This window comes from Ambystoma mexicanum, chromosome 9, assembly GCF_040938575.1.
Source record: "Ambystoma mexicanum isolate Mex_15411 chromosome 9, UKY_AmexF1_1, whole genome shotgun sequence".
Lineage (NCBI taxonomy): Eukaryota > Metazoa > Chordata > Amphibia > Caudata > Ambystomatidae > Ambystoma > Ambystoma mexicanum.
Window position 1 is genome coordinate 142381489 of NC_090931.1, and position 23781 is coordinate 142405269.

The 23781-nt window shown below is 46.5% G+C and overlaps 2 protein-coding genes across 2 annotated transcripts in view; one reads left to right on the forward strand and one right to left on the reverse strand.

Moving 5' to 3' along the window:
* The window catches only part of LOC138487766 (uncharacterized), a 263072-nt gene that overhangs the window by 220243 nt on the left and 19048 nt on the right, over nt 1-23781 (reverse strand). Inside the window, exon 2 of the mRNA XM_069614315.1 lies at nt 9208-9270. Within this exon, the coding sequence (XP_069470416.1) occupies nt 9208-9254 (47 nt within the window). The 5' untranslated portion in view covers nt 9255-9270. The remainder of the gene's footprint in view (nt 1-9207; nt 9271-23781) is intronic.
* The window catches only part of SC5D (sterol-C5-desaturase), a 220354-nt gene that overhangs the window by 100416 nt on the left and 96157 nt on the right, over nt 1-23781 (forward strand). The window lies entirely within an intron of this gene.

Below are 23781 nucleotides of genomic sequence, written 5' to 3' on the forward strand. Positions count from 1 at the left end.
TCTTGCAGTGGGAGGCCGTGTTTCAATGAGAGTGACCAAGTTGGGTTTAAGAGTTTCATGAGTGGGCTTCAGAGTGCTTCTCACTAGGATTTGGATGGGTGGTGGTTGTGTGTTGTTCGGGGGGGTTCGAGTGATATAGTTTAAATTCAATCAGATGGTGATCTGACCAAAGAACTGGGCTGATGAGAGATATGTCGATGGTCGAGTTGGTTGCAAGTATCCAGCAGAGGAAGCGCCCTTTCACATGGGTAGAGGCAGTGACAAGTTGTGAGAAGTTTGTGTTGTGGAGGGCTTGGACCACAGTGGCAGCTTTATGATCAGTAGGATCATTGAAGTCAACTAAAATGATGCATTTGGTGGCTGGTTTGATGAAGACTGTTATGAGGAGGGGAATTACTTGAGTCAGGTGAGCTAAAGGCATTAGATTAACAATGGAGCAGGAGAATGGTGAAAGATGTCTGGGGATTAGTCTTAAGTTTAAGTAACAGCATTTCGTATCCCTCAGTAGTAGGCAAAGGAAGGGAGCGGATATGGAGGTCAGATTGTAGAGGACGGCTGCTCTGCCACCAATGGTGTTGGCACGGTTGGTTCTGTGGATTGAGTAGTTGCGGGGGGAATAGCAATGCTGAGCATAGGGCCCGAGGCAATATGTAGCCAAGATTCCGTAATGGCTAGTAGGTCAATTTGGTTGTCGCTGATGGGGTCATGAGCATCTATAACATAGGCGCCCAGGGATCTGATTTAGATAAGGGTGCAATTGAGTGGTCTGTTCGGGGTAATAAGAGGTGAGGAGTTGGCATGTGGACTCATGGCTGGGGGGAGGGTGGTCAGGTGGCGGTGGTTGAGAGGTCCGGCTGGATAGCCTAAGCAATCTGAGGTTAGCTGTGATAGGGTAGGAGAGCTGTTGGAGATCAATAGGGTGCCAAGGCATTCTAGAGCTCAGGTTGTGTAATCCTAGGGCTTCTGAGGGGGGTGAAGTAGTGTTCATGTGTTCAGGCCTGGAGGGTGCAAGGCTTTCGGGGGACAGAGCAAGTGGCAGGGCACTCAAACTTGGGTAGCATGGGTGGCAGGGCACTCATGGGCTTGGGCAGTGCAGGTGGCAGGACACTCGGCTTGGGTAGCTCAGGAGGTAGGGCACTCATGGGCTTGGGTAGCAAGGGTGGCAGATGTTAGGAAAGTTCCATTTATGTGTAGTTTTCCCTCCATTTGTGAACCCTCCAACTTTTTTCTGTTGCCTGTCCATCCTCGCCTGACTTTTGCCAGTGGAGCACAGCCTTCTGGTGCACGCCCCTGGCTTTCGCTCACTTTGTTATGGGGAAACTGACATGCCCTTAAAGAAAGTCAGTACTGGGAGACTTTGTTTCCCTTATTCTTTCACTTTGTTGCAAGTTCTTTTAAACCTTTTTACCAGTGCACCAGGTACCTTACAGTATAGTGCACTGGGCTCTTCCTTTCATTTCTAAGGCCCTAGACAACCTCAAAGGATTTTTCGGTAGTAGTACAGATGTGCCTTGGACAGAGCAGGTGGCACCTGTTAATTTTCGTATATTATGAACCCTTTCTTTTGGTCCATATCGCGTTTACCGCGTTTGGCCCTGGACAGTGACTTGACCCAAAAATGGCCCTTCCACAAGGTCCTTTGTTCTGTCCTTTGGCCATCTTGTCCCTTTGCCTTCCCCAGGCGAGCAGACCAGGGTCAGTCCTTATTTGGTCATGCATTCTACTGTGAAATGCCAAGCTTTTGCGGGCTTCTGCATGCCTTGTGTGTGTGCCTACAGGACGTGGGCTGGACTGTCTAGTTCCAATAAACATCCTGTGTGCCATAGAGTCTGGTGTACTGGGAAATACTGGGACCACCATGGTCTGTGATTGGTCCACGTCTGGCATGGCTGTATGTGAGCAGGTCTCTCATTGGGTCCTTTGTTTTGGCGCGAAGGAGATTCTGGATGAGAGAAGGGCCCAAACACCCATACCAGGTCGATCTCGTGAGTTCTCACTGAAGCTAGGATAGGATCCAAGCATCCTGAAACTAAGAAGCTGAGTCGAAGAAACGCTGGTGACGCGCTGGAAGATTTGGCACCCTGAGTCCACTTCTCTCCCGCAGGACCCCCCGGCTTCTGATCGAACAAGAAGGTCTGCAAAGGTGCTTTGACCCATTTGAATAGTGGGAAAAACTATTCACGTCACCCCCACCTTAACCTGAAAGTGAGCCTTTTCAGAAGTGTTCCTGGGCCAACCAGTGAACTGACCAGCTTGCGCAGGACCTTTGCCCTGCAACCGCCGCCATCTCGAGTTAACTCTTGAGACTTTGGAGATCATAAGCACTGGGTACAAGGCACTCTCCAGCTGAGTTTCGTACACATAGGCACCCTAGGTCTGGAATTAGGAGAGTACGCCTGAACCCGAGTATACGCGTTCTCCGTGTCGCCCAGCTGTGGTGATGATCTTTGTTGGTGTGCTGCTACTGTGCCCCACTCTGCCCTGAGATGAGCTGCAGTGAAATCGAGTTGATCCCTTCTCCAGGAGAGGGGAAATCACCACTGGCCCACCACAAAATCATCCCTGGAACTCAGCCGCTGAAAGCAGCAGAGTCGTACTTTTGCAGCATTTGAACCAGCAACCAAAGTGGACTCGACTGGCGAAGTTTGAGGCGGAGTGCGTCTTGGGTCCGTGAGTACTTGCAACCCTTACCGGTGGCCCCCGGCTCCATCCATTCATTTTTACGCACAAGTGTCCCCTGAGGGCCACTCACCTTTATCGAGGTAGCCTGTGCTACCGAGCTATTCCCAACTCTTGGAGTCTGTTCTGCCCTCTTGGGGAGACCCTCCTCGAATAGTGGGAACTTATTGTTCACTGCCTCACCTGCCTTCCTGAGCTGCTACAGCCCCTGCAAGAGACCCCGTTTTTGCCCAACTGCATGATCACATGCTTCTGTATCAGAAAGTACATTTGAGCATAAGGCTCCACTCTTCTTAGGGACTGGACTGCCTTTCAGTTAGGGTTGATAAAGTGAAGGACTACCTAAAGTATATTGGCACTGTTTGCTCCTTTCCCTTACAGGTTGTGCACCCTTACTGTAGGCCATTGGTTCTGTATATTTGTTTTATAGTAGTGTTGTGTTGGTTTATATATTACTGCTGATCTTTGCTTGAGTTTGATTTAAAAGGCCTTTTAAATGTATATGTATTTTTGATATACACCTGACAGAGTAATTTGTGGTGTCCTTCACTGTGTATGCTCATTGTGGGCTTTCGATCACCCTCTAACCTCCTAAGACCTAGTCTTGGCCGCCGCCAATGCTACCTTGATTGGTCGGACTTGTCCAGAAGGTGACCCTGTTCCAAGAAACTAGGCTGGCCTTCTGAACCTCTGCCCACCAGGTCAGAGTTCAGAAAACCCTCTTAACAGCAGAGCACTCATGGCAGGACACTCGTTGACTTGGGTAGCGCATGAGGCAGGGCACTCATGGGCTTTGGTTAGCGCAGGAGGCAGGGCACGCATGAGCTTGGGTAGCGCAGGAGGCAGGGCATGCATGGGCTTGGCTAGCGCAGGTGGCAGGGCTCTCGTTGGCTTGGGTAGCGCAGGTGGCAGGGCACTCTTAGTTTAGGGCAGGTAGGTGACAGGGCGCCAGTGCAGCTTAGTGGGCTTGAGTTGTTTGCAGGCTTGGACAGGAAGTAGCTTGGGCAGGGCGAGATTGTGTAAAAGTGGGGGTGGAAGTGCGGATGTTAGACTGAGGCAAGGGTTTAGCACAGGGCAGGAAGGAAGAGTGCCTGATATGTGGGTCTGTGGGCATATGTCCGGATGGGTCGAGAGCTATGCTAAGGTGGTAGCTGGCGGCGTTCCTGTTCAATGAGTGGTGCGCATTAGGTGAGGCTGGGAATGTGGCTGGAAGTAAGAAGGTGGCAGGGGGATGTGAGGGGCAGGGGGCTCTGCAAGCTGGGGAGCAGAGCTTACAATAGTGGATGAGCGGGTAGGCATAATACCACCGGGGGCACTGTGATAGTGTAGTGTAGTGGTGTTGCCTCCTGGAGTGGTGAGAAATAGTTAGGGTGGGTTCCAGACAGGTGCTCAGAATAGTCGGGAGAAATTAGTACTTATTTGTGGGGTTCAACATGGCAGGTTTGGTGCAGTTATAATGGGCACATTTTCACAAATCAAAGTAGTGAGCATTTTTGCAGTAAGTGGATGGCACTAGGGGTGTCTGTATTCTTGGTAGTGGACGAGGATAGCTCATGTAGGTCGTAGGTAATCAGTTGAATCTGCACCAGTAAAGATGGTCAGGGCTGTCGGGAGTACAGAGATAGAGTCCCCAGAAGAGATGAGCAGAGCAGATGGGCCACAAGTAGAGACTAACAGGTTGCCAGGGCGCATATTGTTATTGGGTGAAACACCCATTGCATAATCCTAGGGTGAGGCACACAGAACATTGTAATCAGAAGGGGCATACAAGGTGGTGCCATCAGGCAAAACACATAATACTTTGTAGTCAGGTAAGGCACATTTCCATCTGGCATCTGGGGTGGCACACATATCAGTGTCGAGAGGTGGGGCATACAAAGCAATAACATCAGGTGAGTCATGCATCACAATAGAGGTAGCATCAGACGATATGCATGGGTTGAAGGCATATATTGATGGTTTCATAATGCAATCAGCTGATGATGATTTGGTGGTGCGGAGGTTGAAGGTTGAGAAGGTTACTTTTGAGCAAGATTGTGTTTGCTGGCCATGGTGGTGACTAAATATGCACTGTTGAGAGTGCGCAATGCTGAAAAGTGCAAAGCTGTGAGGACAGGTCGGGCAATGGATAGGACTGATTGATGCAGTGTGTGCATGTGAGAGAGGGTTAGAACAGTGTGTGGTAGCGAGCAGACAAATTGTGAGTGGCAGAGGGGGCAGGTTATGTGGTAGGGGTGAAACAAGGAAGCTGGATGCAGGGGGTGAAGCTGAGATACAGCGATTAGAGAGGCTTGTATAAATCGGCATGGGACTTACCTTTGATGGAAACCATGGAGAGGCCACCGTATGATAGCCATTTTCTGGTGGGCAGCGTGGCAGAAAAGGAGCACGGAACAGAGTTCTGTGCACAGGTCTCAAGGCCCAGACCGGTCCAGACAGAATTTTGTCCTTGCTTTGGGGCGTTCCTGAGCTTGGCCTGCTGGCAGGGCCTGCCAGCTCTTGTTCCTGGCAGCATATATGGTGATAGTGGACTGGGGATGACGCGTGAGCTGTGTGAGGCACTCGGGGAGGGCTTTCCAGAGCACATGGTGGTGGCCATCTTGGACAGAGTACCTTCTCCTTCATTTCCAATGGATTCAGCAAAAGCGGGAGCTTTGTTTTGTGCTGTAAAGGGTTGCATCTTTAAATGAGAACATTTAGTTAACTTTAGGTTGATGGGATATGATATAGATCTAGAGTTAGAATGGAATCATTACTTGTCAAGCAGGCGGTCCTCGCACTTGAATAGGCCCAGTGTGGTCTCCATGCTACATGAATTGAAGATAAGGTGTAATATTAATCAGGATGACCCATTTACTCGGGGTCTTTCCCTTAGGGGATCTGATGAAGGGGGATGAATTGGATCAGTCTTGGTTAGCTGCAGCAATAAATAGAAATCCATGTCTCCTTCGTACCATAACGAAACCTCTTAAATAATTATTTATCATTGGGTGTCCTTTCGTGGAACACCCGGTGAAAAGGTAATTTACTGAAAAATCCCAATCCACGCGCCAATTTGAGAGAATTTCCAATAACTGTTGTGCAAGAGATATGGCAGACCTCGACTGTTTGTATGGATGGTTACCGTATTAGCCAACAATTGGCTTCCAAAGGGTCAGCGGGGGTCAGCGGGTGGCCCCTTTCGGGGGGCCTTTTGATTGTGACTAAAAATTCCTTGGGATGGACTTTGAAGAAGTTGAAATCAGACATTTGTGGTATTTTGTCAAATTCGTTTGTTATTGAGGATGGTTCCAGTAAAACAACTTTGCGATAAATCTGTATTGGAATCCTTCCGAAAAGCCAATTTTACAATTTCTTAACAATTTGTCACTTTTGCTTGATGATTGGTATTCAGTTGATCGTGGTGGAATGGTCCTTTTGGTGGGTGACATAAATTCCAAGATAATTGTAGATAATGGGATGGAAAATGAGAAAGAGGAGGTTTTGTTAAAGGTAGTGGTTTCGAATGAGGCTGGAAATGTCTGGTCAGATTGTATGCACAAATCGGATCTACATTGCCTAAATAGAAATAATGCTGGCAATTTGGTTCCTTGAGATATTTGGTTTAATGGGGTTTATCGATCCAGGATTGATTATGCTCTGGTGAATAAAAAATTATTCCGACAGTGTATACATTTCAGTGTCATCGATACAGAGCTTAGCGATCATAGAATGCTGTCTGCAGAGTTCTTAATGCTTGTGACGCCACCGAAGCTCCGCAATGCCATGGTACACGAGAGGGCTGAGTAGGGAGGAGGCAGCTGGTATACCGCACAGGGCCACACCACTCGATGGAATTGAAATGGACATGGGCACGAGGGACCTAGCCCGCGGCTGTGAGCTCTGCCCTATGTATGGAAGGGATGCCCAAGAAGGGAACAATGGTGAGCTGTCCTGAGACGGGGAAGATGGCTTGGATCTGGGTCGGGAATGCATGGATAGGATGAACCAACAGGGAGGCAGCAGCCCAGAGGAACCTCTGACCATGCAAGTCCCGCTGCCAAATTCTGCAGACAACGGGTTGTTGCCCCCCAACCTCAGAACAGACTCACTTCTTGCAGGGGCCTCCCATATTCTCAGTTCCCTCAGTTTCAACGGCACAGGGGCAGTACAATCTCCCAGGAGGAAGGTTGGCGACACAGCATTGTGGCAATTCAGGGAACGCGGAAATGGGGTGGGTCCTGGGAAAGTCTTTATTGAGAACCAAGCAAAACCAGCTCGGATTGGCTTGCGCATGATCAGCCCCTTCATAAAGCTGAAAGCGACAATGGACTGAGGTGGAACTTCTTTTCCTCTTGCAGGAAGGACACAGCTACGAGAGCGAAGCAGCAACAGAGTACCGCTGGGCCTACGAGGACTAAAGGAAGGGCCTGTAACGCCCACCCTTACTGCAGCAGCCCTGAGAAAAGGGAATTTAAAGAGACTGAAGCAAGTTTCTAGCAGCTATGCTCTGTACCTTCCTTAAATAAATCACGCCTTTTTATTGTTCAGGCAACACTGCTTCCTTCATCCTTTAACAATGCTGTATAAGGGATTGTGTAATGTAAGGTCATCAGAGGGGGTAGTCACTCCTGCTCGAAAGCAGACAAAATGGTTCTACAGTAATACAATGAAACTTAGCAATGCAATTTTGAATGCCTTTTATGAGTGTGTCAATCACTAAAAAATGCTCCACCCTTCACCCAACACCCATACGTTTTGCAGAACTTGAAAATGGTTCTGGGAGGCGTGGGGAACAGCACACTCATACATTTGACTTTGAGGTGCAAAAAAACCCCAAAAAACAAAAATGGTGCTTTGGAAGGGATTGAGACCTATTACAAATGAATGGTGACCACAAACTGCCACTTGTCAGGAGGGCCTGTCAATCCCATTAAAACTGTATCAAACTGCATACATTTTTAATGATGCAAAATGCAAAATTGATGCTTAACAAGGGGATCTCTAAATAAGACAGCACATTTTGCACAATAATTAACAGTCCGCAAGTCCAACAAGATGAATTGTAGATGAATTCCATTTCGGAACATGTATGGGTAAATCATTTTCTTAAGCTGTATGCCAACGGTGTCTTTATTCACAACGAGGCCTAAAATGCGAGTGGTCCAAATCAAATATGGGTGCTTTACCCTCGAAGCAGTACTGAAATATTATATTGCAAAGGCTATAACAAAAAACAACAACTATGGACTGGAAACAATACTATTGTTTGATTGGTCAGACATGGAAGGTATTGAGGCTTGCTTATAGAGGGGTGGGCTCAGCTTTCCTTAACTGCATTCCTTGAGCATTTATTAGATTTGAACTAGGGCTCATTTCGTTGAAAGCAAGACTTGCATGGAGTGGTCTTTTATCTTTAGTAAGATTTGAACTCCTCGAATGGGTGTCGATATATACAGGTTCCATATATGAGCAAAAGTAATGTACTTTTGGTCCAATGGTGTGGGAAATGCAACGACATTTTAAAGCATTTGGGGTGTACTCAAGAGATGCCGATGCAGTCCTCCATTGCAGTTAAAACAAAATGATGGGATCTGGACATTGATAAATACCCGTGAGGCTGTTGGGAAATTATATTTATATCAAGAACTGCTTTTGGAGCACCGAAGGTGGTATTGCCCACCTGCCCATTTAAAAAGATTTCCTGATAGATATTGGAGGCAACTGTTCCTCCGTCCAAGGTTTAACCTAATCTGACCGCACAAAATATTGCATATCAGAAAAAAAGTTTGCGGTGCGGCATGTAGATTTTGAAAACTGTGTGATTCGGTAGAATCGCTAAAGCATATTCTTTGCCTTTGCCCTGAATTGAGGGAAAGGTGCCCATTTTGTTTTTAAAGAGCCTGGAGAGGTTTCAGAGTGTTTGACGAAGATGTACTTTGGACAAGAATCTTGTTAGGCTCCTCTATCTCAATAATCACTGCCCTGGCAATTTTAAAATCAGCTTAGTTTAATGCATTTCTAGATGTAATCCTATTTTTAGCATAATGAAGGAAATGTTTAATGCTGTGTGCAGTTTTTAATGTTGAAGAGTGCATGATGTGTGTTTTTAACATAATATCTCAGCACCTGCTTGTATTCTAATAAATATTTGTGTAATGTTAAGCAATTTTCCTTTGTCATGATTCCGACTTAATGAAATGTATTATTGAGGATAAGTTGTCTCGGTTTTTGTGAACGTTTTTTTTTTAAAACATGTCAAAATTTAATTTAAAAAAAGAAATTCATCTCTTAAAGACTGGTTTAAGTCAAATGTTGCCAAAGATTTAAACTTTGTTAACCAATTCAAAAAATCAAAACAAGTGATGCAGCCTTTTTTTGCTAGCTTTGAATTTCCTCCCAAGACAGCTCTGGGGTATTGACTGCTTCAAACAGATTTAAAGAACTATTTCAATGGCTTGAACCACAATTTAAAATAATTTGGGTCTGGGTATACTTATCCCACCAAAAACCGAATTCATTATTGCACAACCAAATGCATTCCTTCACCTTTCTTGGAGGTTGGCCCATGTTCCTTCAGACTTCTTTGATGCCATCAGTAGAGGAACTCAACTGCATTGAAACAAATATATAGTGTACATGTATAGTCAGAGGAAAACACTCAAAGCAGGGAATATTTTGCCAATTCGTGGAGTATCAAAATTTCAGAAATCACAAATTTGTAAAAAAAAAAAACAATTCTGCAAGCAATCTATGCCTTGTTCTTTGTGAGAACACTCAATTCAGGCTCAGCTTTGTAACAACATTTATGTACCGGTTACAAACCTATAGATTTTTTTGTTGGATACATGATCCATTGCATGTATGTTATGATGAATTCCAGAGTTAAAGATCAAGTGTTTATTCTTTTTCAGTTTAAAATCAATTTTACTTTTTTTTTAAGGATTACAACTTACAATTCGTGTGTGCATTTGCCGACCTAAAAAATGGCAGCCTTTGGCCCTGCTCCGACATACGCTTCACAGTCTGGATATGCAGGCACTCGTAAAGAACTCAAGTGGTGACATACGAAGTATAAGGAAGGAAAAGGGGGCGGTGTTGGTGCAGAATGTACTGTTTGAGGGAGCCGAGTATACAGATTTTTTATTTTAATTTTATTTTTTACATTTGTAGAGCGCACTACAGCCCGAAGGCATTGAGGCGCTTTTTACAAGAAAGTGTACGTAGGCAAGAATACAAATTAGGACATGCGGTTACTTAGTTACAACATAAGATGGTAGGTTACAGAGTACAGTTGGGCAAACATGGTTGGTTTCAGTAGAGTACAGAGTAAGAGCTAGGACTAACGTTTCAAACAAATAGCCTGGTTTTGATGGTTTTGAGGAACGCTAGGTGGGAGTTGATAACGCTAATGTGTGTGGGTAGTGCGTTCCAGTGGGTGGCCACGATAGCTGGGTAGCTGGAGCCCCCTGCACGCACTCTGCATGTTTTGGGCTTGATGATCATGTTGGTGTAGGCTAGCCTTGATGGCCTGGTGGATGTGGGCATGGCTATGTGCTGGGCCAGGTAGTGGGGTGCCAGATCATGGAGGCATTTGTGGGTGATGGAGAGGATTTTGAAGATGATTCTCTGTTTAACGTGAAGCCAGTGCACCTGTCTTCTCAGGTCCGATATGTGGTCCTTTTTAGGAAATCCTGTGGCAGCCCTAAGGGCGTTGTTCTCTGTACAAGTTGGAGTTGGGCAATGTGTTTGCTGGACGTACCTCCGAGGAGAGCATTACAGTAGTCCAGTCTTGAGCCGATAGTAGCCCTAGCGATGGTAAGGCAGTTCTGTGCGGTTAAGAAGGGTCTTACTGCATTCAGCAGTTTTGAGTAGTATGCCGACGAGGAAGCCTGTCCACCTTGGACCTCAAGGGGAGGTTCATGATAAATACTCCTGTGTATGGTATTAGATTAAAGTCTGTCTGGGGTTCAGGGTTTACAGAGTTTTGACATATGCAGTGTACAGGATATGCTGGGGGAATATCTCAGGAAGCCAACTAGAGCAGCGGGGGGTGGGGGGAGATCCCCATGCAACATGCCAGCCAGACCACGAATCATGGGAAGCAAGCAAGCAGGGATCAAGCCTGGAGTTGGGCAAATTCTAGAGGCCAAGCTCTGTGAAGGTTAGTGAGTCCTCAGAGAAGGTATTAAAGAGACGAGTGTGCGCAGGACTCCATTTGCAAATCTAGGACACTGCTGTATAGAGGGTATGCACTATTCTGAGCGCTAAAAACAAACATTGTTGGGTAAATTATCTTTTCCAGTCACTATCCAACACTTTACCCACACATTATAGGACTGAGTTTGTTTATGTAATTGCAGCAGTCCTAGAAATATGTTGGGATGGGGGGTTAGTGGGTGAAAACAAATATCGTTTACCCAAGGATGTGTCTTTTCAGCGTTTAAAACACACAGATCCCTACAGAGCCAGAGCCTGTACCCATCCCAATACAGAAAGCATGGGAGGGCACAGTAGCCATTTGATTTAGTAGTCAACACCTCAAATGTACTACAAGATCAGGGGAAGCCAAACAATGGGGCACAAAATTATTCAGGCCCTGAAGTCAAACCTGAAATGGTTTGACATGAAATGGAAGAGATAATGCCGCCTTCAGAGGATTTGGGGATAATGAAAAGGGTAAATTGCCTTAATGGTATCTATTGAGGCGGTTGAATAAGAAGCACAAACAATTATCGTTCCCATGACTACAACTGAGGGTAAGATGGAATCCCTGCAATCCTCGATGACCAGGGCCACATAATCGCTTGAAAACACCAAGGTAAAAGGTGACCACCATACAGACTGCAACGTTCAGAGAAAATAGCCCATAGCTGACCTTCAGCAGTGCCCAGCAGCAAACATTCTGCAAATGGAATATACCATGGAGAGGCTGTAGAAGGCTGAAAGAGCAGCTAACTTGTGTATACAAGACCTTCCAGGGAACGTACAGGCAGAAGCCTCGACAGGGTCTATGGTGGCCTTCAGGGAACCAATGTATTGTTAGTGTAAGGAAAAATGCTGTGGAAGTTTGAGATGGCCTGCAGATGGGGCAATGAAGGTAGTGTGGAGCAGAGTTTGTTGTGATCCACAAGATCGAACGCTGCAGATAGGTCCAGGAGGAGGAGGATGCAGAGTTTTCCTGAGTCTCTGATGGAATCCATTTAGATTTTGAGATCTAGGAGGGCTGTTTCCGTACTGTGGTTAGGACAGAAACCTGAGTGTCTGTAGCCAAGGAGTTGGTTCTGTTCCAGGTGTGCTTGGAATTGGTTATATGCTATTTCGGGACTGTTGTTATTGGCCTATTGTTGGTGGGTACAGTGGGGTCGAGGCTGTTTTTTTTTTTTTTTTTAGGAAAGGTATGACCCAGGCATCCTTGATACTGGCTGGAACCCGATTGGTATTAAAGGATGCGTTTATGAATTTAGTTATGATGGGTGTCAGTGTGTGGGCACATGATTTGACTACTTTCGCTGTGACAGAGTCTCCTTTGCAGTTAGATGCTTTGAGCTGGATATGGTGTTGAACACTAATTCTTGTGGGACAGGAGTGAAATTATATATATATATATATATATATTAATAAAATGTCCCCACATTTCGAAACAAATCATTAAAATAATTCTGTAATTTCTCCATTTGTTATTTTAAATTTGATCATTTCTACCGATACTGAGAAGGAGAGAGGAGTCGAAGATGACGCTAAGGTTTTTTGCTTCACACAAGGGTGCGGGGAGGGGAATGAAGGAGGGTGGCCAGAGTGTGGGGGGGGGGAGGGAGCACGGTCCCAATTAGAAGGATCTGTCTTACTGGAATTAAGGCACAGATAGTTAGTAGTGCACCAGGAATGAATAGCAGACCGGCAGTTAGGGATGAGAGAGGGGGAGGAGGAGGTAGAGGAGGGTAGCTTAAAGGAGAGCTTAGTGTCATCAGCATAGCACAGACAATTAGGAGATAAGGTGGAGATCAGATGGGCTAGAGGGGCAAGGTAGATATTGAACATCCAGGGTGAGAGGATAGAACCCTGTGGGACACCCCAGGTGATAAGTGAGATGGTGGAAAGTAAAGGGCCCAATTAAACATGGGAATGTTGGTCAGAGAGGAAGGAGGTCAACCAGTCCAAAGCCAGGTCTGTGATGCCAAGGGTGTCACACAGGGCGCTTTATAAGGGTGGCATGATTGACTGTGTCAAAGGCAGAGGAGAGGTCAAGAAGGATGAGAACAGAAGGAGAGCCGGAATTGAGATTAGTGAGCAGGCCTTCACAGGTGTTCCCGCAAGCAGTTGCCATACCTCTGGCGGCTCTGAAGCCAGAATGGTTGTCGTGGAGGCAACCAACAGATTCAGTGTGGTGGACAAGCTGGGAGACGGCAAGGTTCTCCAGGAGTTTGACATCATTTGTTTACATGTGACATCACCAGACGGACGCACATGCGCGATTCCTACATCATTCAGCAGCCTCAACCTGATACTGTATAGAAAACCGACACGTGTTGCAAACAGTGCTGATATTTACACCTGTGAGATTGCCCTTTGCAAGGTAAGCGTTCATAATCTCTTGAAGAATGCTAGCCGTATAAGTACTTTTGAATACTTCACTAACTATCTTTCAACGCACATAGAGAGCAGTCCCTGGACGATCTACTCGACCGGCACAAACGATAACAGCCGCTGCAGCCACATAAATATTGCTTGGTGTCACCCCAGGAACCTCCTGTCCAGGTTTCCTCAACAACCGCAATCCGGTCCTGCCAGAATCCAGCCTACGGTTCTTTGCCGCGTTCGTGCCATAACAGCGTCCCACCTACACTGGCTCTAACGCAGTGAGCGTATCAGCGTTCCAACGCTCCTGCGGTTTCATGCCAATCCAGCTGAAGATCTGCGAATTGGCAAGGGCTGCCGTACACCTTGCACCTGTCAACAAACTGCAGTGAGTGTTTGCAGCTGGCTTCTCATGGGATTTGCATCCAGGTCCTCGCCTGATTGCCTGCGCCTGGTCCGCTTGTATGCTGTAGTGTCTGGCCCCCAGCTGCCCCATCTCCATGGGCCAGCTCCGCTTTGCGTCTCCTTTCAGCGGTTTTCCGGGCCCAGTGCAGGGTCCTTACTGGACTATCTTCACAGCATCCGCCTCATTGCTGCAGTGCTTGGTCCCCAGCAGGCCTCCGCCTCTATGGGCCTGCTCTTCCCTCCGGCTCCATCGACAGATCTCTGTGCTTGATACAAGGCCGACACAGGTCCATTTGCACAGTGCCCGCTTGTGAACGGCGTCCACCTGAGTGTTGCCACGCTTGGCCCCCCTCTGGCCCCAGCCTCCCAGTGCCTTACTGGACTATCTTCACAGCATCCTTACTGAACCTGGACTGGACCTCCCAGTGCCTTACTGGACTATCTTCACAGCATCCGCCTGATTGCTGCAGCGCTTGGTCCCCAACAGGCCTCCATCTCCCTGGGTCTGCTCCACCCTCTGGCTCCATCGACAGATCTCCAGGCTTGACACCAGGCCCACACTGGACCATTTGCATGGTGCCCGCTTGTACACGGCGTCCACCTGAGTGCTGCCCCGCTTGGCCCCCCTCTGGCCTCAGCCTCCCAGTGCCTTCTCCGCCCTCCGGCTCCATTGACAGATCTCTGGGCTCAACATCAGGCCCTCACAAGATCACTTGCACAGTGCCCGTCTGTGACCTCAGCATTCAGCCCCCAGCAGACCCTCGCCTCCTTGAGTCTACCCCGTTCTCCGACTCCTTGAACAGTTCTCCAGGCTCATTCAAGGTCCTCTCAGGACCAATTGCACAGCATCTGCCCGAGTGCTGCAGCGCTTGGTTCCTAGCTGGCACCCACCTCCCCATACCTGCCCTGCTCTTCTGACTCCTTCAGCAGGTCTCCTCAGCGGACTGTTCTGGACCCCTCACCCCCACGGCTCCCTTCCTTCGTTACGAACTTCACCTCGACATGGACTACGCTCAACCCCACCAGTGATCTCACCATCTACCCACGCCGGCTTTGTCAAAGTTACACTTGACTACACCCATGTGCCTGCATTACGCACTACTTTCTATAATGGATCTCCGTCCACAAATCTACTAGACCATAAATCTGGACACCATCTGCCTACAATGGTGCAGAAATCGTTACACTACCATGTCCTAAACAACTGGTCTCTCATATTCACTGGTCTGGACTGCCGGGCCCTACCCGCCCCTGACCACCTTTGTTCTGCACTTCATCTACACCCCTACTTCCAGGGATTCACCTTCTGCCTGCACTGCTACCCGCAGCGCGGCTACCAGGGACCCAGGCGGTTGTGATGCCTGAAGTTCACCTAGGATGCCCCACTCCCCTACGACTCACCTTGCAGCCCGCTCTGATTCCCAAGCCCACCAGCCTCTGCGGTCTGCACACTCAACCCTTCCCCCTTCCTGAGTCCATATAGCCCTCTACCATTACCTCTGTTCCCCCCTGCTTCTTAGAGTGCACTGTCAGGTGTCCCCTAGGCTGACTAAAGCCTAAGGTGCCCCCATTTTGCTCTTCTCAATGACCCCTCCCTCCCTTGGCTCCTCAACCGGAGCTCTGCGCCCTTGGTCCATCAGTTTTAAGTGCACCGGTCCTCTCCACAAGCTCCCTGCCCTCTCCCCTCCCTCAATGTGTTCTCTCCCTGGCTCTCCCAGAGCTCACTGAACCACTACTACACCATATCTACACTCTGCTCCCACCTACTGCACTTAGCCACCACCAACTGTGGCCTCATTCTACCCTCTGCTCCAGCACTACTCCTTGACTTCCATCTTGAAGTACCCGCCCACTTTCCCACCCTTCCACACACCCTGATCTCAACCACACTCCAAAGCCCTCTCCTTAATTACGCCTTCCATCCACTTCATTGCTCCCTCAGGCATGCAAGTTACCTCCAGCCACTCCCCTCTACCTTCTTACCCTCCCCTCTGCCACCCCTTCCCTCACTTTTTCTCCCCCCTCTCACTTTCTTCTGCCTCATCATGTTGACCTTCACCTCACTCAACCTTCCCTCCCTCTCTGAACCCCCCTCACCTCATCTCCCATCCACCTTATCTCACCACCCCAACCTCATCTACCCCCCCATCGTCGAACCCTCCAGTATCATCAGTATTGCCCTTTGGAATGCAAGATCTCTTTGTAACAATACTGCTGCTGTACTGGACATGTTTCTACGGTTAAATCTTCAATTCCTATGTATCACCGAAACCTGCATCCCCCCCTTCAACTCCACTGTACCCGCTTCTCTCACTTCCTCCTCCTCATCCTTTACTCATGCCTCCTACCCCACAGGCCGTGGCCGTGGCATTGGTCTTCTCTTTCAACCTAAATGTCTGTAAACCCCCTGTCCTTCCTCCCTCCCTGCATTCCCCTTGTTTGAATACCTGTACAAATCCTTCATCTCCTCCCACCCCATATCCTTTCTAATCACTTACCACTCACCCATCTCCCTCACCTCCTTCTATGATGACCTCCATTTCACCTTCTCCCACCATTCCTCCCTTCTTTTTTCTATCCGTGACTCCTATCTTCTCACCCCCCTGCCCACTTCTCCCACACACTCGTCTTGCTCCACTCTTGATCTTATCTTTGTCTCTTCCTTCTCCCCCTCCCCTGTCTCCACCCTCTCCAACTATCTCTCTGACCATGCCTTACTCACTTTCTCACTCACTCCTCCTCCCTCTTCCTCCATTTCTTTCTCTTGACGGGACCTCTGCAACTTTTACCCCTCTCACTTCTACAATACCTGTGTCTCTTTCCTCCCTCCTCTCCCCCACTTTTCTTCCCTCTCTGCTAACAAAGCCTTATCCACTCTTTCCCCCTCCCTCTCTTCTAGTCTAGGCCAGCTCCACCCTCTCTCCCCCTTTCGCCCCTCCCGCAAACCCACCCAACCCTGGCTTTCCCCTCACTTTCTCTCTATGCGCCTTGAAAGATGTTGGCTTAATCTCTGCTCACCAGCTAACCAAGCCTCCTACTTCTCTTACCACTCCCTCTATGACTCTTGCCTCAACTCAGCCAAACGACCTTACTTCTCTAGCCTTCTCCACTCTCAATCCTCTCATCCTCAATGAATCTTCCAAACCCTTACTCGTCTTCTCTCCCCTCCCACTCCTGACCACTCCATCGCCTCTCCTCTTTCTCCCTCTGACTTCGCTGACTTCTTCTCCTCTAAGATACTCTTCTTCTGACAAAACATTCTACACTGCCCCTCTTACTCCCCTCCTCCTCCATCTCTCTCCACCCCATCCTCCTACATGTCTTTGTTCTCTCCTGTCACTCATTCTGATGTTTCTCTCCTCCTTTCTAAAACGGGCCCTACTGCTTCCCCCTCTGACCCACTTCCCACCCCTCTTATTCCCAAAATTGACGCCCTCCTCATACCTTACCTCACCTCTTTCTTCAACACTTGTCTTACCACTGCTACCTTCCCAACAGCCTTCAAACATGCCACTATCATTCCTATCCTGAAAAAACCCTCTGCTAACGCCCTCCTGGCCTCCAACATTTGCCCCATCTCTCTTTTACCTTTCCTCTCCAAGCTCTGTGAACGTCTAGTATACACCCAACTCTCTGCATTTGTCTCCAACCTCCCTTTCCTCCCACCTACCCAATCTGGATTTCACCCTGAACATTCTACTGAAACTGCCCTTATCTCTGTCCTCAACTCCCTCCTCACTGCCCGCTACTCCAAACACTCTTCCATTCTCATTCTCCTTGACCTCTCCGCTGCCTTTGACACTGTCGCCCTTACTACTCAACACTCTCTCTTCCTTTGGTCTCAAAGGCTCTGTCCTAAACTGGCTCTCCTCCTACCTTCCCAACCTCTCCTTTGCTGTCTCTTGGGGTGGACGTTCCTCCTCCACCCACTCCCTTGACTTTGGTGTTCCAGAAGGCTCTGTACTTGGCCCCTTCCTTTTCTCACTCTATACCTCTTTTCTAGCTCCTATCATCTCTTCGTTTGGAATCTCTTCCACGCTGACGACACCCAGCTTTTCCTCTCCTTCTCTTCTTTCACTCCTGACATCCATCTCAAACTCTCTTCCTGTCTCACTGCTATCAAAAACTGGATGTCCTCCCACTTTCTCACCCTCAATGCAGACAAAACAAAGGTTTTATTTCTTCCCGCCAACACCCTTCCTCCCCCTTGCCCCTCTTCCATCACCTTTCCCCCCCTCATCTCCCCTTCTCTGGCACTGCCAGCAACTTAGGCCTCCACTTTGACTCTAACCTCTCCTTTACTCACCACATCTCTCTAACCTCCCACTTTAATTATTATATCTTCATCAAATAATGACAGGAGTCAGCCTGTATGTCTGAACTCCTTTATTCCCATATCATAACTGACTCCTCTCCATTCCATTCCTTCCCAAGTTCTACCCACCAAACATTCCACATTATATTCAGCTACAACACCTCCCCCTTGCTTATCATAGAAGATTCAGACATCCAAGATTCAGCTACAACACCTCCCCCTTGCTTATCATAGAAGATTCAGCCATCCAAGATTCAGCTACAACACCTCCCCCTTGCTTATCATAGAAGATTCAGCCATCCAAGATTCAGCTACAACACCTCCCCCTTGCTTATCATAGAAGTTCACTCTCACCGTCAGTCTGACAGGGTCACCTCTACATTTGTTCAATGAGACGTACAGGCTTACGTATAGTCCTTTGAGGGTGCCCACTGCTGGTCAAATAAGGTGGTGAATGTCCACAGTCTTTAAGGGACAGGACACTGACAGGTTCTCCTTTCCCCATACAGTTCTCCATTTGAGACATCCTGTGACATAAGCCTAACAGGTTCCCCATTTCTCCCTGTTTCTTCTTCCAACTCCTCCTGGAACATTGCATGAAAGAGTGAAGCATCTTCTATCTTCTCTGTTACTACACCATTCTCTCTCACAACTGTTGCTATGGGCCTTTTGACAGCCATGACTGTTACTGAATCTGGGTCACGACTGGATCCCACCTTCCTTTGTTGTTTTTGCCTACTCAGTATAAATTCACCTTCATTCACTGACATCTGATCTTCCATTCTCCTCTTGTGATTCATCCAATCCACATTGGCCTGCAGTGTTCTTTCTTCCATGACCATGTCCATGTCCATTCTCCCCCATTTCCAAAATGCTTCATGTCCAGATCTTTCCTTTGGTTTGATGTTACTGCTTTGGCACATCTCAGCTGGGACTGACACATTTTTACATATCCATTTGTACTAGGTTGTATGCTCTCCTTATCAGGAAATCTCACCATGCCACACCTCCTACTTGGTAGCAATTGTGTGCTAGATCTCCATGTTGCCGATACTGGGGTCTCTTCTTTGCACCTGATCCAGAAATGATTCCTTTGCCCACATCTCATGCATATCCGACCAAAAGTTGGACATCTACCTCTGTGTGGAAAATCCAATCCACATCTATAGCACTTCTTCTCCAGCTGACTCCTGCCTGTGCCATACCATGCACTTTGCCGGGTGAACATGTTTGACCATCAAGATTGCCTCTGTCTGTTATCTCTGATACCGTTAATGGTATTTAACTCACTTCTGTTTTCCATCTTGGCAACCTGCCTTTCAGTTCTTTCATACACTCGTGCCAACTCCAGGACTTCCTTTAATGAGAGAGGCACTCTTAGAAGATGTCTTTGAAGTTGTGATGACGTACACCCTTCAAAGATTCTCATCCTAATTGCCTCATCATCGCTAAAGCTTGCAAATTCACAATATTCTGCCCTTCTCTTTAATCGTAATACAAATTGGTCAATTGTTTCATGTGGATTCTGTGTAAACTAATTAAATGCAAATCATTCATAGTCCCTATTGGGAGGGACAACCAAACGTTCACCAATCGCAGCAACCAATTGTTGATATGTTGTTCTTTCCTGAGCCGGAATGCTCATTACCACATTTCTCACCTCCTTTCCTACCAAATGAACAAACATGTCCATTTTGTTTGAGGCATCCTGATTCCCTGCTGCTCTCAAGAAGCCCTCGAAATCCTCCATCCATTCCTTCCATCGTTGCCCCTGAGTCCGGGCAATGTAGATAGTTCACCAGAATCCCCTCATTCTGGACTGATCTTGTATTCCCACTTGTGATATTCAGGAACATGGTTACTCACTTCTGGCCCAGTTTCTTCGCTCTTTCTTTCATCAACAGTAGTTGCCTTTGTTGCTTGATTGCATAATGTTATTTCCTTTATTGGTCAATATATTTCATCTGTGCAACTTTCATTTGTCCAGTTCTATCTTGTTTTGTTGCTCTCGCACCAGCATAACCATAAATTAAATTTTGATCTCTTTCTGAACAGTGTTACAGTATAAAATTGCTCAGGCTGTTACAATTTAAACACTATTTTTTTTTATGCCAATCCCTTGTTGGTTCTCCTATGAAGTGTACTGTTCAAGGTCCTACAGCAGTAAAATTGTGATTATATACAGGGAGATAGCAGACCTTGTGCCATTAGCTCATACGTGTAACATTCCACTTGTTCACTTTCATCCAGATTCACCTGCCGCGGTGTGGGCTGTTCACTGGTATCTTTCTTTGCTTAATTTTGTGTTATATTTTTCGTCCTGCAGCCAGTATGGAAAACTATTTCCCAGTGTGGGCACTTCTTGTGTTGTTGTAGCAGTCTATCCCTCACCACTGTGCTCTTTACTCCACACTTTGATTTAATTGAACTTTCATACTTTCCATTTTGCACTCATGACACAATTTAGTTCATTTCACTGGTTGTTTTATTTAGTTAGTGTCCCGATCTTATGTTCCTTATTTGACACTCTTTGTGCAATCATTCATGAGATGGCAGCATTTTATTCTTTGCTCAATGTCCTTCATTTGGTTGCACTCGCACCACATCACTTTCCATTCAATGCCTTCCTTTAGTTTTGCTTCATAGAGTCCCAGCCAGTGACTCTGACACCTCCAACAGTCTTAGACCTCACACACCCGTGAAGTTCACAGTTCCAGTTTCTCCCTTTTCTCTTTTTTTTTGAAAAATGCCTTTCCTGCACAACAGGTGTTGGCAATCTTCTCCTTCATGTATTCATGTATGCCATATTAGCAAGTCATACCAGTCAATTCCACGCAGCGTTGCTCCTCTTTTCTTACTCTTTCCTTCCTTTGGCTTCTGTTTCCTTTATCTTTATTTCTGTTTTGTCATTAGCCACTTCCACTGTATTTTTTCAAATAGTTTTACAGGCTGCTTTCTCTTGACCATCTCTATAGCTCATCAGTGTTTTAGTGGGTCAATCACTACCTCGTCGCCAATTGTTGTGTGCCTCATGGACACCACTTTAATTATTATATCTTCATCAAATAATGGCAGGAGTCAGCCTGCATGTCTGAACTCCTTTATTCCCATATCATAACTGACTCCTCTCCATTCCATTCCTTCCCAAGTTCTACCCACCAAACATTCCACATTCTATTCAGCTACAACACTCTTCTTTCACTCCTGACATCCACCTCAAACTCTCTTCCTGTCTCACCGCTATCAAAAACTGGATGTCCTCCCACTTTCCCACGGTCAATACAGACAAAACAAAGGTTTTATTTCTTCCCGCCAACACCCTTCCTCCCTCTTTCCCCACTTCCATCCCCTTTCCCCCCCTCATCTCCCCTTCTCTGGCACTGCCCACAACCTAGGCCTCCACTTTGACTCTAACCTCTCCTTTACTCACCACATCTCTCTAACCTCCCGTGCTTGTCGTTTCCATCTCTACAATTTACATAGAATTCGCTCCTCCCTCACCTTCCATGCCACTAAACCTCTAGTTTCCGTCCTCATCTTTTCTCGTCTATTCTACTGCTCAACTCTCCTCTTTGGTCTCACCGCCTCTCACCTGTCCCCCTCAAATCCCTCTACCACTCTGCAATCCGTACTCTTTGCTCCCTTTCTCGTCATGATTCCATCTCGGCTTCACTCTCCACTCTTGGCTGGCTCTCCTTTCACTCCCAACTTAAATTCAACTTCATCTGTCTTGTCTTTAAATCTCTTCACAATCTTGCCCCTCCCTACCTTTCCTCCCTCCTTTCCTTCTACTCTCCCTCGCCCCCCCTCTGATCAGCTGACCACTTCTTACTCAATGTTCCTCCTCCTCCTTCCGCCCCTTCCCGATTCCGTTCTTTCCAGCTCCTCTCCCCCCTCCATTGGAACTCTCTACCTCTACCTATCCGCTCTATCTCCTCTTACTCTTCCTTCCGCTCTTCCTTAAAATCCCATCTACTTCACCCTCCCTTCTGACTGCACTTACTACTTCCTCCGTGCTCCTCCAAACCCAGATTCTTAATCTAATGTACTCAGCAAATTGTTCTACATACTGTTCTCATTGTTTTGACTCGTGACTTGTTTATATTGCTTCTATTTTTTTTGTTCTTATGTGAAGCGCTTTGGATTAAAGCGCTATATATAATTTAATAAAATACAAAAATACAAATTAATCTAGATGATGCCGAGAACATGAGGGACTCCTCCACGAGATTTGACATTTATTGAAGCATTTCCTGGAGATGCAGGTAGGGATTCAGCTCTTGCCACCTATTCCTGTAAGCCTTTTTGAATGGCTGTAATAGAATACTGATTTCTTCTTTTCTATTCACTTTTACCCTAGGATATGAATCATTAAGAAAAAACAAGTGGCAGGCTAGCACCCCCCACTCATAGCCAAGGAAATCTACCTTTCCTTTACACAGGGTTGGCCAGGCAGCACTCATGAGAGGTATTATACCAGATGACTATGAATTTTATAATACAGATAGTGACCATTATTTAGAGAGTAGCTAATACGCACTTTGTTCATTATTTTCTCCCATGCTGTTATGCAGATTTAGGTAGATTGAACCTTGAAAATGAACCTTGACAATGAAATATGAAAAATTAAAAATACATGAAATAATGCTCCTGATGAAGGGATTTAATCCTGAAACGCGTAGAGCTCATGGTTTTAGCTATTTGATTGAGAAATTCATGGACTTATTTGAATTGTACAATATGATTTAAATATTGCAGACACAATTTATTATGTCCTATGTTTATGGATTAAATAACTTATAATTGGCTTCTGAAAATCTTTATGTATGAATTACTTATGTGTGAACCTCACGCTCCTAAAATTGTTCTGTAAACTTAGATCTTTATAAATCCGTAAGAATTGTTTGTTCTGACAAACACATTGAGTGTGCAAGGGAAGCAAGTGTTCCACAGACAGTGGACACCGATTTGTCCTGTTCTTGATAATTGCAACCTAGTGTCAGGGTTGCTACACACTCCTCTGTACATCACTACAGTCTAAAAGAGGCATACAACAATACCATGTGAATAACATTAGGTGTGCGCCTGTATAATTCCTTCCTTTCAGAGTCAGAGAGAGACCAGAAGAGACACCAAGCCTGCAGACAAGGCATTTGAAAGAGGAACAGGTCTGAGTGGGTATGATCGTAGCAGGGACCCACTCAGGGCAGATGAGGGCCACTCCAGCCCTGGGCTGGTTAAGTCTGGGTTTGGAGAGGATTTTGTAACTCTCAGGGAGGAGAGTGTCCAAACTCATGACAGATCTATTTGTGATACTCTTCTACAGGGATAACCCCACACTCTGGTGATGATCCCTCCTACTAAGTGAGGATATATAACATATATTTCAACAAAAGGAAGGAATATACAACAAACTATATAAAACAGTGAATTTATCCCCTCAGAAAGCAGAAATACATAACAACCGCTAAATCAATATGGGCTGCATTATGTATTCTCAATAAACATAAAACAGTATTATCAGAAAATATCATTTTTAATATATTAATCTCTAATTCAGCACAGGTAATACAAAAATAGTTTCAAAAACATTTACACATAACATAGTCATATACATGTTAAAAACATTCCACCTCGCAGTATAGAAACATTTATGCCGACAATTAGATCAGCATAGCACCAGAATGGCAACTTAAAGGAGAGTTCCGGGACTTTTTTTTTATTGTCCCTACGGTTCGGCCATGTGTTTTTAAGCATAACTCGGTAGATCGTAGAAAACTTTCCTATGGACCTTACCCGACTTTTCGTCCATTAACGCACTCGAA